The following is a 20,691-nucleotide window of genomic DNA, read 5'->3' on the forward strand; positions in this document are numbered from 1 at the left end:
ATTACACAAAGTTTTCACTATGTAAGAAAACTGTTTATAAGACTACTTAGTAACAAAATAAGTCAGTATCTATAAGGCAGAAAAGTCTCTGAAACTGCCTAGGGAGAAGAAAATAAAAAAATCAGTAGATGGTACTAAGAATGAAGAGAGAAAGAAAAATGGGACAGTAAGTTCTGATCTCCAACAGCTGAGAATACAGGTATTTTAAGTGGTTGAAGGAGACTGACATTAGATGCATTCTTTTCAGTTTTCTGTAATTAAAATACAGATATCTAACAATAGAATGTAATAGTTTTTAGGCTGAATTACAGGTAAGAAAACACCTAATTTGGAGAAGATTCCTGTAAAACAAATTCTGAAGTATGTTTGTCACTACGAGAAGGAGATAGACTTGATTAGGACTAAGTCCTAGACTTAGTGCTTTTGATACTTAGCCATAAGAGAAACCACTTCCTAACATTCCAGTTATAACTTCTAACAGGAAGTCTGTCAGTCTGACACAATAAGACGCCATCTATAATGACAATTTGAATGAAGAAATTAAAAGTTAAATCTGTTATCAATTATGGTATCAATCCTATAAAAATCCAGCTCAAATTATGCTACAAAATGCAGTCTTGTTCTTATGTCATCTCTTAAACAGATGTCTCTTAAGCAGCTGTTAAATTTAGTTTCTTTGTAGCTGAACAGAATTTAAACTAGAAAACTAACTGAAATGCAGAGACCAAGGAAAACATATTTATTGTGCACAGTAGAAATGCTAAAGGAAATATACCTCAGCAGTGAATCTACTTGACATCGGTGTAATGAAACCAACTCTGCCATCATTAAAAACAACAGCAAAGCCATCAAGTGTGGCACAGTATTCCATATCTCTGATGTAAACATCTTCAAATCCCAAAAGTGAACCTGCTGAAAAAGTATCAGTAATTTAAAAATACGGAAACACAGAAATGTTGCAAGCCAACAGACATTTCAGATGTTTACTTACTACTTCAAAGAGAAAATCTAATTTAAAGAGGCTATTTCATTCCCATTTACAAATGGCAAAATTTTCCTATCTCCGCTTAAGAATAGAGACAATATTTTATATTAGATGGTATGTCACTAAGAAGTAACTATTGCAAGCAATATAATCCCTACAACCTACCTCGAGAAGACTGCAGATCTACAGAAAATGGAACTGTACAAAGGTTGATGGCCTTCCTTCCATTGGTCATACCATCCCAGTGAATGAGATGGAGAAATCCATCAGCAGTAGCCACAAGTAGATCTTCTAACATGGACTGCAAACTAATAAAAGACATTTGTTAATCCCTAAAAAAACTTTGTCTCAAATCTCTATCACAGAAATACCAATTAATGTCATAAACACTGTATTACTACCCCTTGTACTAGCATTATAGCATGCATTGTAAAGTCACACATAAGTTACAAACATGTACCACACTGACAAAAAATGGTACACACCTCAACTTCTCTTCAGCAATCACAGTTCACAAACAGGTCTGTACTGTTACAGTAATTGCTTAACTGGTATACTAACCGCTGAAGATCTTTTCAACACTTATGACTAACCATAAGACTTTACTGCCAACAATCAATTATTCATCTATCCCAGAAAATTAACAGTACTGCTTAGGCTGTAAATAATTTACAATATGTTTTAATCTGTGGTTGAAACAAACTAATGAAGGAGAAATTGGACTCCTTCTAAATCCTTCCTTAAACATTTCCAAAATCTTGACAACTACTGTTAATCTACTAGCATGCAAAACTTTTTCCAGTATATACTGCATACCTTCACCCATTTTCTCCTAAGGAGCCTCTTCCCAAACTTCACGTTGTTACTTTTTCACCTCACTCTAATGGTATGACATTTCACCAACTTTTCACCCATACTTACTTAGCATGTTCAAGATTTCTTTATAGGACAGGCAATCACCACAACAAAGCAAGAGGTAAATAAAAGGGACAAATGTGGACTCTATGCAGGCATCTGGAGAAATGCTGAAATGCTGCATACAGTCTTGCTCTAACCTAACAACACCTCCATAAATCTCTAATATACACTTGGAGCTGAAGGACAAACTCATTTATAGTAATACACAGTAACAGGGAGCATACTACATATTTCTATATGCCAAAAATATCAGTATAGCCAAGCAGAGAAAGAATTCTTTAACAGTAACTCACTTTTTCACTACCTCAGACTTACTAATTGCTAATACTAACCTACTAATATTAGTCCTTACTATTAATAAGCCTAAAAACTTACTAGAAGCCTTTTCTTCCATCCAGTTTTCCCCTCACTTTTTAAAAAGTACTGGTATATATGGAAAAATTCTCAAGGCCCAATTAATGAGCATACCTTGTGATAGAGGCTTGCAAGTCCAGTACTTTCTTCATTTCTAGATTCAATGAAGGAGCACATTGTTCTTCCTTGTAATGTGGGGTTCCCTTCAGATGTGGGCTTCCTCTAAAATACAACAGAAGTATCAGAATTAAGACAGACTGTCCCTCAAAAGACTCAAGAGTTACTGACTTACATTTCCATGGTCTTTTTTCCCCTATACATATACATATAAACATATACATACAACCACCCTCAACCAACCAGTCACGTGAAATCTGCCACAAGCAGCACTGAATATCTAGGATGTAATTTTGGTGCTAAAAATTTAGTCTATCATAACATCCTCTATCTATGTCCACAGAGTATGAAGAAAAAATAAGACAATGAAGAGAGAATAAATATTACAATAGCTGTCTATTTAGCCAAAGTCCTGCCTTAATACTCCTAAAATAAGTTATATGTATCAGTGAAAAATCTGATTTAATAAATTGTTACTCAACCATTTACAGCAATTATATATGTTGAATTCCTAAGTATCTCCAATTCATTCTTTTTCAAAATGCATTACAGATATTACAGACTACAAAATGTTTGTTTCTTCCATTCTTTTTGCCAGATCAGTGTTTATAATATAAATTCAGCATGCATAACACAAGTAAACATCTATCACAGTATTTCATAGGAATATTTCTCCCTGAATCAAATTGACTAGTTTTTAACCTAAGACCTACGAAGAAGAGATGACTGAACACTGATTCCTTCCCTTTAAATAGACCATTACACAATATCAGTTTCTAGACGGAGAAAGCTTCTTATTTTAATCTCCCTCATTTTAAATTTCACATTCCATTCATTACATTACATTACATTCCATACATTACTATACAGCTTCATTAAAATATTCCTTATTTATCTGGGTTATCAGATGTGCTATGTGCTTCTTTTAATTTTTTTTTAAATGAAAACTGACCTACAGTCGTAAGTATTGTAACATATCATCCAACTCATCTATCTAATAAGCATTATGCTAGTAAGCAAAGCAAACTATGAATGAAACAGGCACTGCAGACAAGTTAGAATTTATACTAAATTCAATGGTCAGAAACAATAGATATGTACATAAATTCATGTAATCTCTACCTGCATTTTAACTGACAAAACACTTATTTTAATTTACATCAGGGTAGCAAATATAATTGCCTAAGACATGGCAGATGCAGCTTTAGGTAAGTTTGAAAGCACAAGGATACATCAACCTCTTTCCTGTCTTGTTTATCTCAGTAGGTATCAACTTCCTTTAATTCATTACCATTTTATAGCAACACAAAATTCATATCTGTTATTCTTTGATGGGCATTATACCTTTCCTTATGTAGCAAGGACAAAGATATACGCCAGCTAAGGCAAGAGGTAACCTCTGACAATCTCGAATTAGCAGACGGAAGCAGTATCATTTTTCCAGAACGAAACAATGGTGGCTGTGAAAAATTACAGCAAAAAACAAGATAAAGGACTTTAAGGTTATTAATCTACCACCAAAAGATGGCAACTTGTATTAATTTAAATTATTAGAATGTTTGGTTTTCATTTTGAACAAAAATTAATTGTAAAAGGCAGCTGTCTCAGGAAAGATCTAGCCCTTTGTGTAAGCTAGCTATCATGGACTGACAGGAACCCCGAAAAAAATGGTAATTTATTTTTTCAATAGTATTAGTATGGTGGGGTTATTGTGGTGTTTTTTAAAACTTACAAAACCCCACATGTTTGGAGACTGGTTTTTCAGCCCATGTGGACATACAGTTCCAGAGAGTATAATCTCAAACCAGATGAAATTACTCTGGTTTATCAACAATCAGTGGTACAACTGAATCATGCAAGCAAATGACTAAAACTGAGAAGAAAGGGTTGAGTAGTGCAGAAATGTTACTGTTAGGTAGGTATAAGACACAATTTATTGACCAAAGTATGTAACCAAGTGCAAGCTCAGTGTTTCTGTGCAGCACAAGCTACAAAGCCAGAATAGTAACAACATGATTTAAAAGACATCTTTTGCAGTAAGAAAAAAATTTGGTCTCCATGTGGACTGACTTTTTTTCTTCAACACCTTTGATAAAAAATAGCTTGCAAGAATATTTGAATATTTTCATTTTCACAAGCTAGTTTTAGCACATTGGTCACCATCTGTGACATCTTATCTTTTATATTAAGGCACTATTGCTCTTGTCCCAGGAAGGGTTCTTTTATACAACTTGCAAGAGGCTGATCCACACAGAGTTAAGATACATCACCTTGACTAAAACTCCAAAAATGCCACTATTTCAATTCACTGCCTGTGATTATATTTAATTCATCAATTCAAAAAACAAATCCCTAGTAAGGGTGCAAAAGAGGTGCTACCTAAAGTACACTGTGTTCCTATAGTCCACATCTGCATGACTCAGCCTTACTGGCTGAGTTCCTTTGACCTTTAAACAAAGAATGCACATAGATGACTGAAGCAGGAAAGAATGTTTGGTCTGGGTTGCCACATCAGCATCTGCTATGGCTGCAGCCAAACTTTAAGTAACTCACTTTTGCACAAGGACTGAGAGGAACACATTTCAGTGACCGACCAGCTGCATGTTTAATCAAGTACAATCATTGCTATTTGCATGGCATCTGATAATATAACTAAGCCTGTAAATAAATCTCTTAAAACTCAGAATTGAGGAAAATCTGCAACCCAAGAAAACCTCAAACATGGAAAGATCAGAGATGCTGTTTTTTTAAAAGCCTCACCACACCAAACTTAGAAGCATCCTAAATTCAAGAAAGAGGCAGCACCATTCAAAAGCAGAGTCAGACAGACTCCTCAACTGGTAGGAAGAATTTCCTTAAAGTTTGTTATCTGAAATGGTGGGAAATTCAAGGAGGAAACAGGACACCTACCAGCTATTTTTTCTAGGTGCACAATACTGCATTTATGGCCTCCACTAACTGGCCAGCAGTCAAGTCATACAACATGATACACAGACAAAATTCACTCAGAAATAATAGTAACAAATTTTTCACTGCTAGCAAAAACATCTAAGAAATACATAAGAAGTTAATTATACCAGACACTGAAGGCATGCACTTAAGGATTTCTTTATAATTGCAATTAAGGTAAATAACATATATTTTTAAGTCTGTTCTAAGTATTTAAAAATAATGCCCATTGTTTTCTGCTTAGTAATGGGGAATTCTAATCCAGAGACAGAATTAGTATTAAATTAATATTAAAGTTTCCACTGTATTATTTGGGGTAGTCACAGTAATATAGTTTGCAGTTATTATTGGAAAATAGTTTAAAAAAATTCAGAAATGCTCTCAGAGTAAAAAAATACAGTATTTAAAAAAAAAAATACTGTGGCTAATGGCAAACAATGTATTACTTAAATAAAACAACAAACAAGGCAGTAGCATCCATTCTTGGTAGATAAACCATGCAAGTAATGAGAAGTAATGGAGACATTTAGTTGAAAAAATATGAAAGACTTCAGACAATTAAAAATCATTTCTAGAAAAACTCTCTGATACAAAGTAAAATATTTTTATACTACTTTTGGGCTACGATATTCTTAGTTGTTCCTGACAAAATGGCTTCTTCAGTAGTATTTGGAGTGGGAGGGAAGGGAGAGGAAGAAAATTAAAAATCATGATGTTTCAACTATTAATGGCAATAGTTATATGACAAAACCAGGGCAATGTTTCTAAAATACTTATATCACCAAGAACTCCAAGCTGTTCTCCTTGAAGGCAAGAAGGCAAAAAACCTGACAACAGCCATTATTGTTGCATTAGCACAATTACACAATGTTTACTAACCATTTTACAACGGTTCATGTGAACACTTCAGTTAATGTTCACACTGAAAAGCTGAGAACTTCATTTTTTATACCTGATTCAAAGAGCCTGCATCATCACCAGTGAGCTTTGATTTTCATGCAACTAGCATCTTCTCACCCCTAAACCTGCATCTCTCCACCCCACACTGAAGGCAGCCACTAACTGAGGATTAAATACACCTGGCTGGATGCAGACCTGTAGACACACAGATTGGCAATAGCTGCACCAACAAAATTAAAGTGAGTTTATGGTAACAACTATAAAGAATAAGTGCTTAGAAAAGTAATTCTTAGTACAGCCTTTACTACAGAATTAGGAAGTAGCAGATTTCTGTAGTTTGAGAAAAGAAACAGCTAGGTAGCATATTAAAGAACTGTTGATATAAAGAAGCTAAATGGTTTATCAAATTATTATTTCATTTGCAAAGATTTGTTGACAACAGTTACAGAATCACTATGCTGGAAGAGACCTTAAAGATCATGGAGTCCAACCCAACCCTAACAACTCAACTAAACCATGGCACCAAGTGCCACATCCAGTCTTTTTTTAAAGACATACAGGCATGGTGACTCCACCACCTCCCCAGGCAGAACATTCCAGTACTTTATCACTCTTTCAGTAAAAAATTTTTTCCTAACATCCAACTTAATTTTTCCTTAAATTAAGAAGATAAAACATCTTGTACCACATCAAGTTTGCAAGTGCTGTAATGGTTAATAAAAGTTCTCCAGCTAGTCTAGTTTTAAAAATATATTTTCCAAACAACAAAAAAAATCTTACAGGGAAAACCACAATGGTAAAGTTCAGCAGAAGCTTTATCCTGAGCAAAAATTACCTAGTAAGTTAATGAACCATACACCTCATTGATTACCCTTGCAGAGTGTGAAGTTCAAAACCTTTGTGCATGCTAATCTTCAATCCGTCGAATCAGGAAAAAAAAAAGTCCACTGATGAGGTAACTTATGGGACCTATAAACCATCAGGCTACAGAAAAGGAGATAGCTTTTAAAAATGCCACAAAGAGTAAGAAAATAATAGAGTAACCAGGTGTATAAGCAACAATATAGCATTGTAAACCAGGATATGAACTAGTTTCTTCACCTATTCATATTGGTTAGATAACAACTTTAATTTTCAAAGCACCTTCAGACAATGAATAATCTACACCATTGAGGTCACACTCTAAATCTATACAACATTCATATCACTCCCCAAATGCAGGCTCCACTTGAGGATATGAAGAAACCTGACACAAAAGATTCTCCAATTACCACGTTTAGTTAATTCACCATGTAAAGTTTTTTGATTCTGTCTTTTTTGACAGGCAAAAATATGCTCAGCACTAAGTCACACATGCTCTTTAAGCAAAAAAACTTCAGTTACTCTCCTTGGCAAACCTCTAAACAGAAACAATGATCAATTCAGCACAGAGAAGCCTCTACAATGATGGTGTTACTCATCTCTTCATTGTCAAACATAAGAATCTCTGTACAAATTTGTCTGGAAACTCCTCAATAAGTTACCACTGTACCTTGCCACAAAGCTTACAAAGCTGCACATTTGCTTCTATGCACGGTCACTTTCCTTAAGCAATCACAGGCAAAGGTAAAATTTATTTTAACATGGTACAATCTTACCTTATAGACATTATTTTTCATGTTTTGTCTTGTAGTTACTTTAGTAATTGGGTGGTAAAACAAGACTGAACTAACAGAAGCAGGACTTTGTACTTGTGCTCGCTGTAGGAAAATACCTCAGAATGTGGGCTAATGGCCAATACTGATTCTCTTCAAATCTGCTCTGAACTGGAGCAAAGCATCCGAGAGCTGGAACGAAACTGTAGACTACTCTGGCTCAATTAAAAAAAACTAAACACCATACACCAAGCACCATACTGCTTTTCCCCACCTATTTTTAGTCTCACAAATTAAGCAGGATTTTGTAAGTTTTCATTAAGCATGAATGACAGTTCAATCTAAGAACAGACTGGCAATTCTTAGCCAACTATCAACAGTGCCAGAATAATTTTCTTTGACAGAAGAACTACATTCCTAAAATACCACAAGTTGGCAAAAAACTACCAATGGATTCCAGCAATAAAAATGAAGTTTTTTATATAGAAACATTAATAAGTTGCACTTATGGCATGAGCACTTTTTTATCATATAAATCTAGTAATAGGTTTTTACATATAATATACATGATACTAAACAGATTAGTTGATTAACTCTTACCATAACTACATGAGTAGATTTTATACAGATTAAATCTCTAAAGGTATAAAATAGTGTTTAAGAAGTATTTCCCACTAAATATTCTTAAAGTATTTAGCATATTCTAAATTTTATTTCCTCAGTTACTAATACAACAGACTTCAGCAGTTTTGTAGCCTCCAGCCACAAATGTTAATTTTGGATTTCATTAGTTCCATTAAAACACCAAATTTCAGAATATAAAGATCATTACAATTGGTTAGAATGATATGAAAAGGAGGAAATTATGCCTAATGTGCATTTTTAAACAGGAAGTCTATTTTCCTAGGCTCCAATTCTGTCTGGTTTAAAACAAACAATAGGAGGGTGCAGGGGAAGTTCACTCAACCTTACTTTCCAAAACCTGTATATTTCACAGTCCTGAAAGAGAAGGAAAAGCAAAGACTAGCAGTCAAACAGGATGGCATCTTAGCCTCAATTTATACTTTAGTTCTTTTACTAAGTATGTGCTGATTAGATTTGAGAAAAAAAGAGAGACTTGGCCCTGAAAATAAATCATTCTGTGATCAGATATACTACAATGCATATTGAGTAATAAACAGCACAAGTGTTTCTGTCACTTCTCATACAGTTTTGTTTTGCTTTCCACCTTGAAGCATTTTGTTTAAATTTGATCAATATAAAATTCTTGTAAGTGCAATTACAGTTTACAATAGCTGTATGCTAGAATAGTTCTGTTAACACACCAAACACAGGCAAACTCTTCTGGACAATCTTGATCAACAGCTACATATAGTAACAACTCTGTATAAAAGTATCTATAAATTGGAAAGACATTTTCTCCACAAACATCCCTCTCCCATACAAGCAAATGATGAGTCATTTTGACTTTCAACAACTCATTTGATCCTTTTCTCCAAATCAAAGCTAAACCATTATCAAGCAAATTTTAAAGCAGTTATTAAAAAAGTACTAATACCACATGAAGTTACTTCAGTTACCAGTGTCCCAGTCTTGAAGACTGCAAAAAACTACTCAAGTCAATAAATGATCTGTCATATACCTAATTACCTTGCCTTTCTGACTACCCACTTTTTCTTTCATTTATGGTAAAATATGCACATTTTGTTTAAGCAAGAACTAAGCTGACAAGAGAATCTAAACACAACCATTCTCAATATTTTCACCTGCACATTAACAAACCTAGCTGCAATTTCAACTTCAGGATACTGCCTAAACTAGGAAATTTTGCACCAGACCAGTGTTTTGGCACAGCTGAGGATGTTACTGGTGTGTATTCCCTGTACATGACCACCTTGTTGTATTGACATGCACAGCTTAAGAATTCCGTTCAAGAAGAAGTTATATTGAGAGGGTTTACCTTTCTCACTGTAGTCATGATATTGAAATTTTATGTTTCTGCCAGAATTGGCCACTATTATTTAAAGAAAGGCTAATAAAGAACAGGCTTCATTCTGCTTACAAAAAGTTAGTAGCTATGGGCAGTTAATAAACATTAAGAATTAGTCATAATTTTAAGAAGTAGAACATGACTGAACATCCATCTCAGTTTTTACTGACTTGTTTCCAGCACCATCTGTCTGTCACTTCACTAATGCAAGGACACCCTCACACTTTTTGTAAAAGTCATCACCCTCTCTCTCACTTCGCCTAGCATAGGTAAATAACCACATAAGACAGAGCTGGAAGAGTTCTATCTCCATGACAGTTAAAATGTTCCAAGCAATTGCTTTACCATGAACTATAAAATTTATACAAATATCACAGAACAGTCACTTCATGTTTTTCAACTTCTCAGTGTAGCTACTCAGTGCTACTTCAAGGTCACCATTTTCTAAGGCCAGCCTTTTATTAAATGCCAACTTGCAAACTAAGCTGCTAGAATTCAGGGCAGGCAGGAGTAAAAAAGGGAGATAGGCAGGTTTAGTTTCCCCATCAGCAACTCAACTTTATTTAAGGCACAGCAGCATAATCAGTGCTGCCAACATAGACGAAAGAGCCAAGAACACACTGCTGTGGGGGGAGAAAACAGTAAGATGTTCCCTTTCAAGCATGAGGCAAGTCACATACAAGGATCACCTTTCACTGATCTGTAATGGCTTCAGAGTGAAGAAACTACCAAATTATTATTTGGTATTGTTCAGCAAAGCAGAAGTGAAATCCAACCATTTCAATGAATAATGTCATTGGAAAATGAACATGCGTCAAAAGAAATATCAAAGTTTCAATTCTAGCTTTTGGTCTCATTTGTCTGTTTGTTCATTTTAGATTCGAGGTTTTTTGTTTAATTAACCCCCTGCCAAGTATTTGCTCTGCAATGTAAATCAGTGAGACTGCCTACAGGCAGTACACTGTATCTGCACCTGCAAAACAAGTTCATTCCATTTTAATAACGTAAAGAATCATTTGATATTAATCACAGAAGGCGCAACTACCATAAATACCTGTGTCTTTCTTTTAATCTAATCTAACCAGAACAGTAGTAATGTTATTTTGGTTTTCAAAATTGAGGGCTAAGTAGAGACAAACTAGTAATCCCAGTAAATTCAGTGAGATCATTCATCTTCTTAAAGGTAAGCACATGCATTAGTCTTAGGAGACTGTGAGCAAACGATTATGAACACACTAGAGACAAATACCTTGTTCTACTCATATAAAGAATTTGCATTATAGTCCTTTTTGGGCATACAAATATATTTTAAAACCCTTATTGTTCAACACACAACTAACAACTAAAACATTCATTTTCAGGTCAACAATTCATATCCATTAGTAAAGTTTTCTATAAAAGTTAGACTGGTTAGTCACTAATGGCTTAATAGGTATTTTCAAGCCTTCCTACAAGTGATATTCTAAGCAAACTTCCCAAAGCTTCTTTTTCAACTTTTACTGTGTGCTTTATACATATTTCCATAAGTTTTTGGATTTTGTCAATTAAAACACAACCCAACTTTTCAAAAAGAACAAGAAAAACTCACAATAAACTACTGCTTATTTTTCTGCATTATGTAATGTACAGCTACGGATATACTATCACTTTATTTATTTAGACAAGCTGCAGCAACATGTTGTCTGGCTTTTCCCCTGATGACAGTAAGCCAGAAGTGAAGAGTAAGTTTGAAAATTGCTATTCAGTTTTCAAGAGGCAAGTAAAGTACTATAACTTGTCTACTTTATTCTTAAGTTTCTGGAAAACAGAAAAGCAAATTGCAACAATAAATTCCAGTTAATTCCAGAGCTCTGAGGGCTATTTCAGAGGTCAAAAGATGCCTTATAGACCTAACACATTTATCTAGTGTGTATAACAATTATCTAGTCAATAAAGGAAAATTCACTTTGAAATAATATACTACCTGCTAAGTAATTTCTTCCTATACATATTTGTGAAAGAGGACAGATTTTGAATTTAAATACTTTTTAAAACTCCATTTATTTTCTTTTAATGTCCATGGATTAACAGTTACACTGAAAATAAGAACTCAAAATGTCTTCCTCTTACACAACATCCTAGGTTATCCAGTATTCCTCAGATGACCATGTGGAGACACCCATGATTCACTTCATGAATGTGAAAAAAAAAACCAAAACAACTGATTTGTATCATCATAATGATGAAGACATATAGTGGGATATATTAAAAAAGAAGAATTTCTAGCCAATTAGAAATTGAGGGTGTGTTACTATTTGCATAGACAAATTCAATCCAACCCATGACTACAGATACTGCCTATCTAAACACACAGACATGTACACATATATTACTTGAAATTTTAATTTCTCCTAGGCATTTCCCAATTTTGCAAAATCCAAAATCAACTAAGTCAACCACAAATACACCCAAAATACAGTCACATTTAAATGCGTAAGATGTGTTCTATTATTCACAATAAAGAAAATAAGATGAAACTGACAACATAACACACTGCCCCAAAAACACCCATACATTCTTACTAAAAAGTATCCATTTGTGTTCAAAAATGCTGGGATTTTATTTCCTATTTCACCACTCTCTAAGTTATGAAAAGATCAGAGACAGGATCTATTTTTGAATTGCACCTTAATAGTTTCTATGACACATGATTTTTTTCAACTGAGTTATTCAAAAGGAATTATTAAATCTTGTTGCAGTTCATGAATGCAACAGATTACCTCAAATTACAAAATTAGACAATTTAAACCCTGCTATTAAGGATTTTGATAGCTTACAAGACAGGTCTAAGGAATCATACTAGCACACAGCAATCTAATTAAATACAGCTTCTCCCCTGCACTGATTCTAACTTATAGGAACAATGGTTCATATATTCACCAAGTGTTAAAACATACTCTGTAAGGAAATATCTTTTATCATAAGAATTCTTAAGAGTTGTCTAGTCATATTTTCACACTGTGAGGATGCAAAATTTAAAATACTTACTTGGGATATATTGGTTCATAAAGAAACTTGTCTCTTGCTGATGGGATTTCAAAAAATAAGATGTATCCATTCGCAGTCTGAAAGAGAAATACTGATAAAATACATATCTAGCCTCAGATTGCGTACAATCTGTTAATCTCATGTCATTTCCATATATGTGTCATATACTGAACTCAAATATACATTTATTAAGACATTTAAAATACTGTGCATTGATATTAATTCCAGGTAAAATCTATACCCGTCCTTAAAGTCAAGTGAATAGATTAGGCAGGAGGTTCAAAAACGGAAAAACATTGCTATTTATGCACTAGTCCATCAAAAATTTTCCTCTAATTCATACAAGTCTATAAAACTTGACAACTATTCCAGACATTTAGAACCTGGGCACATAATTCATACCAACTACATGAATTAATGCAGAAAACAAAGTAGAAGGTGGAAAGTACCTGAATAAATTCTCCTTTGAACACATACAGACACTACTGAGTGCAAAGGGTTTACACACTGTCTCTCAATGTTGGTCACCCAGGTAGTTTTCAAAAAGCCTCGTATCACCTATCTTTAGCTACCACAACACCTGTAATAATTCAATCCCAAGCCTATAAAAGCCTATACACAGGGAACAATTATAAATAATTTAGTTACATGACATTCCAGTCATACCTAGAAGCTGCTTGCAAAAGCATGAGAGATGTATATGACCAAAGAAGTATTACTTGTTTATAGCATGAATTTATTTTCCAGGCAAACTGGTAAATCCATTTTGGTTAAATAGTATTTCCATCCAATTATTTTAATATGGGCTGAGCGTGTATCCAAAGCACTGGAGACAAAAAGCATTGAAATGAATGGTTTCATGTTTCTCTGCAAGATTGGTTTCCTTTTCTTTGAATAAAGCAACAGTCTTGTTAGCTTAGTGTATCATTTCATAGATGCTGTGGCTTTCCTCAGTCAAACATTTTGCTTTAGAAAATTTGTAGTTTGGCTTTGAATTCCAAGAAATGCTATTCTATCATACAAAGTGAGTATCTTTTTCACGCAAGAATAAAATTTGAACCATAATGGGGAGCTTGAGACACAGTGACAATAAATGGAAGCTTTTCTGTGTGCTGTAATAGCATGTTCTGGTATTATGTGGTAAAGAAACATGTTCATTTCTAACACCTTTACAGGTTCTTTCCATTACATCATTAAATATTTAACTTGTAAGTTATCTTATCCTGGAAAGAAGAGTAAAACAATACTGTGAAGTATCTTTATACCGACATTAATGTACAAAGGGCCTGACCGAACACTATTCAAAGCACAAAGTTGCTATTGTTACATTTCTAAATAGAACCTCAAATTCCATAAAGCGGGGAATGAAATGCAGAAGGCATTCAAGCACAGACTTCCGGCAAATTGATCATATTCATTTACAGAGGTTTCATTGCTTTAAAAATGTCTGAGTGAAGCTTATTAAATAAGTAACGACCACTGTCATCCATTCCCGTTAAAGTGATCATTTGTCTAGCCTTTGACAGTCAGAAGTACAAACACTGAGAATCTTGCCAGGGATTTCACAACATGGTTTCTTATATGCTACCATGTTTAATAAAGCTCTTGCCTTACCTATGGGAATGCATACTGAAGAGTAGTCTGTATTGGAGGACTGCCTGCAACGTGTGAAGGACCAAAATGCCTCCTACATTTCTCTGCAGCATCTTAGGGTCAAGCATCTTGACCCAAATCCCAAGTTTGATTTACTACTAGAATTAGCTACCTAGGATGTATAGACTAATCTAGTCAAAAAATAGTATTTCCTACTAACACTGTTACAAAAAATTACAAAGGCAGCAATATGAAGGAAGAAACTAGAAAACGTAAGGCGGAAAAATAAGATCTGTCTTGGAAATGTGCCAACAGTTTAGCACAGAAAATACTAGTACAAAAAGAAGTCAGAATTTCTAGGGAATGGTGACATTATGAAAACTAATTACCTTTAAAGCTACTTGAGGTATTTTATAAAGCCGGATACACTGGCCCAAAGTCTGCCTGCAGTACAAATATTATCTACCTCAAAGCATATGCTGCAAAGTGATTTGTTTTCACAGAGACACTGAATATTTGGGCTGTCAGAAACAAAAAAAAACCATGGTATATCACCAGTCAGGTGGACATAAAATCCAAACTACACTCTCCATCACTAAGTCCCCTTGGCTAAGAAGTACATACTGACCCTGAATCTTCTTAAAAAACAAAGTTTTATTACAGATAATTACTACAATCAAGTACTCATGAGCACAGGCAGTAACAGGTGAGAAACATCACCTAACTCAGCTTTCAAACTAAAATTTTTAGCTGTTGCACAGGACTTCAGAAATTAAGTGAAGCTAATTCAGTTCAAAATTACTTGCTTTGCTATTGCTCCTTCTTTTGAATGTGTTAGTTAAGAAAAAAACTTGTTCACTTGGACAAAACTCTCCTTGGGGATGAGAATATCACATATGCAGGAACACCTTCTTCATTAAGCTCCAAAAATGGACTTTCTGTCCTGTCTCACTAACAAAACCAGTGTATTCTAAATGTGGTCTTTCAGTAGGACTCACTAACTGTTCCAAATTAAACTATATAATTTTTTTAAAGTATACTGCAAAGCAACTTATGTCAAAACCACCATAACAAACACGCTTGACTACATATCATTTGTATACATACACTCAGGGATGAAATACCATCCTAAGAAACATGAAGAATATTAGAAATCTTATTACACTCATTATTTTATAAGCGATGACCATTTTGAATTTTAATTAACAGAACTTTAGTTTACAAACTGAGACTTTATGGGCATTTAGATTTTGACACTATCTGCCAAAAAGAACACTGTACATTTAGTTGAAGAAAAACTTCAAAGTGCAGTGACCAGAGTAGCAGAAAGTAAAGGTTACCTGGCTGACAGCTAAACCACAAGGTCTCTTGAGCAAATAGATCACAACATCTCAGGAAAAAAAAAACCATTATACGCATAGTAATTAAATATAAAAATTAAAATTTCCTCTGAACTACTAAATAAAGTTTTAATTAAAAGGTGTTTGAATACATGCTGCAATATAAAATTAAAGAATTATTTTTGATTCACAGCAAAAATGACAGAAATTTTTCTGACTCCATTGATAATTATTAGTAGTCACTGAGAGTATAATCTGGCACTAACAGAAATACTTGACTTCATTGATTTCATGAGATACTTCTAGGTAATTTAAACATTTTAGACTAACTACTCACTTGCATTGCACAAAAGAAAACTGGACCATGGGAAGCTTAGCTAATTTATGATTACTATGATACTGCTAGAGACATGAACTACTCCATAAATTATCTGGTGTTTTCCACTAAGATAATAACATCTAATATAAGAACTGGTCCTGATGTTAAGACCTGACCAAAAGACACCAAGAGGATTATCCGATATTGCAACTCCTACAAACTGTACTCCCACCTTTCTTGTGTTCACCTTGCACCTCAAACTTTAAATACTGCTGAGATAGTCCGAAGTGTTGTGAACACAGCATCAGCTATGAAACAAGAATTTATTTCCATGTGACACAAGATCTCATCTCTAAGATTCTTAACAGAAGAGTTCATGTATCACTTATCACTGCCCTTGTTTCCATGATCTCGGTGACTTGCAATATTTTTTAACCACCAAAAGCCAGTAATAAGGCCACAGTTTCATATCTTAAGACCCACATTTAAACCCTATTTATCAAGCTAAATATTATTATGTAACCTAAGTCCACAACTACTTCTTTCATTCACATAACTTTACATTACCATACTATTTGTTATCAGATTACTAAAGTAATGAGAAATTGTATCATCTCCTGCCAATAGATCTAACCTTTTTTTTAAGACAAAGAACCTTAGTCTTTTCTCAAAGGGAAAAATTAATGAAAACTACAAAAGAAACTTCTATTGTCTAAAGAGTCCTTGGTACCATTACATAATTTCACAAGACAAGTATCAATTAAATGTATTTACGATCTGCAAGTTTCTACAGGCACAGAAATTGGTAACACAAAATTCTGTTTGCAATAGTTTAATCAGAATAAGAAGGAAAATTTCTACTTACTGAAACAGCTATCATTGTGCTGTCAGGCCGCCATTCTGCCTGTTTATAAGGTCCAAATTGAGAAGCTGCTTTTGAAAGTTCCTTGTAGCTTACAATTAATACACTTGGCTGGAGGAAAAAAAATATAAATAATTAAATCTCATATCTAAAAGGCATAGGATGTTTCTTACCTTGTGGTATACCTTTAAGGAACTACATCTCCTTAACAGTTACAAATATTTCCCTTGAAGGAGGTTAAAAAATTACTATGTATTTGACAATCCATTAAAAAATGGTGCTTTATAAAGAAAGTCTATGGAGAACTGTTGTCACACTGTCATTCCTAATCTTACCCAACCCCAGGACAGTTAAATAAAATACTGAATTGCACAGTAAGGAGTCATTACAGAATACAGAAGTAGTTTTAATTTAGATAAAGGGTGACTGATGCTTCAGGTGAACAGACCACCTCAACAGGCTCCTATAACGATAAAGACTGTCAAACAAATTAGGATGAAACATTCTATAGAATATTTGGTACAGTCCATTTGCTTGGTTTCTGCTAAATGGTGGGCCACTGTATTAAAGAGAATGATAATCAGGAAATTTGTTTTCCAGAACAGGTTGTCAGAATCTGCTGAAAAATCCATCTCTACAGTAAGCTGAAAGAATTTTGCAAGTAATGAGGTGCACCCATTAGTAGCTTTCCTTCTGGGAAGGAAGAAAAGCTTTCAGGTGATGAAGATCAGACAAAGCTACCATAGGCACTAAGCCTTCATTCCCTTTCATGAATGCAGTTGAGAACTGCAACATAAAAACCTAAAGCAAAGTTACCCTTCCTTGTTCTAGGGCTTAGAAACATTCATTCTCCTTAATATATTGCACAACTGTTTCTATTTTCTTGCTCTTGATTCAATAATCGTTTTCAGCTTAGATGGGTATTTCCCCTTCCATTTATCCTGCAACACTGGGAGGTGGAAGTTAAATTAAGCAGGATGGACTTTTTGTTTTGTCAAAGAAGTTACCCCTCATCTTCATACCATATGCTGTCCTAACTTAAGCAATTTCAGTTTTCATTATGATTTGGAGTATCAAACATTGTACCAGAAAAAGCAGACTGAAAGGGAACCAAGAAGGTACAGAGCAATCACTCATTCTACTGAAATTAACCATGATACCACTAGGCAAAGCTTCCCAACCTCCACTATGACCACAGCTGACAGAAGTTTACTGCTGTTCTTGGCTCACTTGATAGAACAGCAGAAGTAGTACAACAAATACAAAAATATTAATTCTACCCACAAATCCTGTAGTGTCCATCATTCCAGAATTTCTTAAGTATCTACTACCATCCTATCTGGAATCACTTCTTTCAGATTCCTTTCAGGAAAAAAAAACAACAAAAAAAAAACCAACCTGATACAACCTGTTACAAACAACCTGATTTTAAAGTATGAATATTAATTTTAAATAGTATAAAACAAAGCCATGAAATGTTGTCATCATGCATGTAAATAATAAGCCAAATTAGTATCACACGGGCAGTCTTAGCCTTAGTAAATTCACAGTATGACCTGGTGTGCTGCTAACAGCATTATTCTTTAAATTTCCCAGACAGAACTGAATTATCAAAAATAAAGTTAAACATTTATGAAGTATAACAATCACACTAATCTTTACCCTAAGAACTATTTGCACCAGCTTTTTCAATTTGTGTGGCTTCTTCTGCACCAAAATATCTAACATTAAATAGATAACTAATTATTCGTACAAGCAGATTCTTGTTGATTGCTCTCAATGAACTACACAGCCTTGCAGATTGGCTTAGAACCACCCTAACTGCCTTAGATAGATATAATGAGAAAAAGTATTGTCTTGGTAATCTGAATCATTAATGCAAACTTGGAGATCATTCTTAAAGCACTTCTGTGCCTGAAGATTTATGCAGCTGGCAAAATTAGAAACTTGGTAATACACAATTTTCTTTCTATATTGCTACTCTTACAGAATATAATTACAATATTTATAGTGTAGAATTCTTGTGACATTGACTCACAAGAAAGCTGTTATTACACCTTCAAAGCTGGAAGAACATTCTACATGTACATCAGCTACAAAATTTATACAAATTGATTTCTAAGCTTTGCACGTCAGATGAGGACTTAAGGAGTTAAAAATGATTACTTGCACTCATAATGTTATCTTTTTGTAGTTTAAGTAACTTCTTATTAGAAAGTAGATCCACTTTAAATTAAATAGGTCACAAAGACTACCTAGCTAGAGGTTAAATAAGGAATTATTACACCAATACTATTCATTTCTACATACTCCCCAGCCTGAAAGCATTCATTCAGACTAAACACTAACATACAAATTTACCCTCCTGTTTAAAAGCTTTCCATATATGTGTGAATGGTCTGGATTAACAAAGATAGAAGGAGAGCTCAAGACCCTACTCTGTGCTTATGCATGAGAAATGGTAATTTTACATCTGAAGCAATTTATTATACCTAACTAAAGTGACTGAAAATATATAATGACACAGGAGTATTTTGGTAAACAGGAATATACATATCAACCTAACTACTTCATCCAACCACAGCAAGACACTGAACATATATTCTAACAAGTAAGACCAAAACCAAAGCAAACAAAAAAACCCAAACTCAAACACCAAAACAAAACAAATAAAAAATCACCAAAAAATAGGAGGGGAGAGGGGAGGCTAGTTAGCTAGATACCTTCCTCCTGTTAGTTTTATATATTTAATTAATACTCTGTATAGAAACAGTAGGGGTTTAGATCCTATTAATTAGAATTTTCCCCTAAATGTTTAATTTTTTTTCTGTTTTAAAAAAACTCAGCTCTACATATAAGCTTCATTAAAATTCCATAGTTTTTACTCTTCACACTTCTGCATGCAGCTACTAAAACTATAAATAAATGTAGTTAAACTCAACTAATGAATTATGCCCACTCTCTCAAATAAGCCAATGTATTAATCCTTCTTTAAAATGCTTAAAATCTACCTGTTTAAATATTAATGGTAGAGTCACAACTTTAGGAGAAACTGGATTCCAGAAACATAGCAAAGGACCTAACAAATAAAGAGTTGTTTAAAAAGAAGTGAAAAAACTTGTTTAGAGAAAGAAGTAAACACCTTCAGTTTGTTAAGGAAGAAAAAAGTTGTTCGGGAAGAAAGAAGTAAGTAAGTCTTAATTCAAATTGCAATTTAATATTAAAAAAAGGCTTCCCAAAATAGCTAAGAAGCATATCTAGCATTTTTAAATCTGCTGCAAAGAAAATCTAGCATTTTGATACGGTATATTTTGTCTCTCAAGAGGAATGCAAGGTCAGGCAAAATAGAAGCTGTCACTCAGTTACAAAAGGAACTGTGGCAGTGGATGCTTACAGGATAAGAAAAAGGGTGAAAAGAAAAATAAGAAATGTAACCTTAAAAAGAATATAGCATTACTGTTACTAAAGTGCAAACAAACTCTCCAGTGCAGTTAGCACTAGTTAACAGTACTGAAAAGAAATAGAAATTCTTGTTCTCACATCTAAATTTTATCTCCTTCCATCAGTCAGCTACCTCGGCTATCTCTTGACAAGGACATGTTTCACAGGTCTCTGAAGTTTTTATGCTTCACAATAATGTCTTCCTAGCATTATTTTTTACTCTTTTTTACTGATATAAGATTGTAACATGAAAGCAAACCTG

The 20,691-nt window shown here is 34.0% G+C and overlaps 1 protein-coding gene across 5 annotated transcripts in view; it reads right to left on the reverse strand.

The window, feature by feature from the left end:
* Positions 1-20,691, reverse strand: part of RIC1 (RIC1 homolog, RAB6A GEF complex partner 1) — a 46,631-nt gene that overhangs the window by 18,875 nt on the left and 7,065 nt on the right. For 3 of the 5 annotated variants that reach the window (XM_058826580.1, XM_058826583.1, XM_058826585.1), the window contains exons 2-6: positions 16,992-17,099; positions 12,875-12,951; positions 2,372-2,479; positions 1,151-1,293; positions 776-912 (exon numbers count right to left, since the gene is read on the reverse strand). In XM_058826580.1, the coding sequence (XP_058682563.1) occupies positions 776-912; positions 1,151-1,293; positions 2,372-2,479; positions 12,875-12,951; positions 16,992-17,099 (573 nt within the window). Of the gene's footprint in view, positions 1-775; positions 913-1,150; positions 1,294-2,371; positions 2,480-7,860; positions 7,896-12,874; positions 12,952-16,991; positions 17,100-20,691 lie in introns of those variants that run through there. The other 2 variants (XM_058826581.1, XM_058826584.1) reach the window with 2 other exon arrangements.

The sequence above is a fragment of the Poecile atricapillus genome, chromosome Z, assembly GCF_030490865.1.
Source record: "Poecile atricapillus isolate bPoeAtr1 chromosome Z, bPoeAtr1.hap1, whole genome shotgun sequence".
Lineage (NCBI taxonomy): Eukaryota > Metazoa > Chordata > Aves > Passeriformes > Paridae > Poecile > Poecile atricapillus.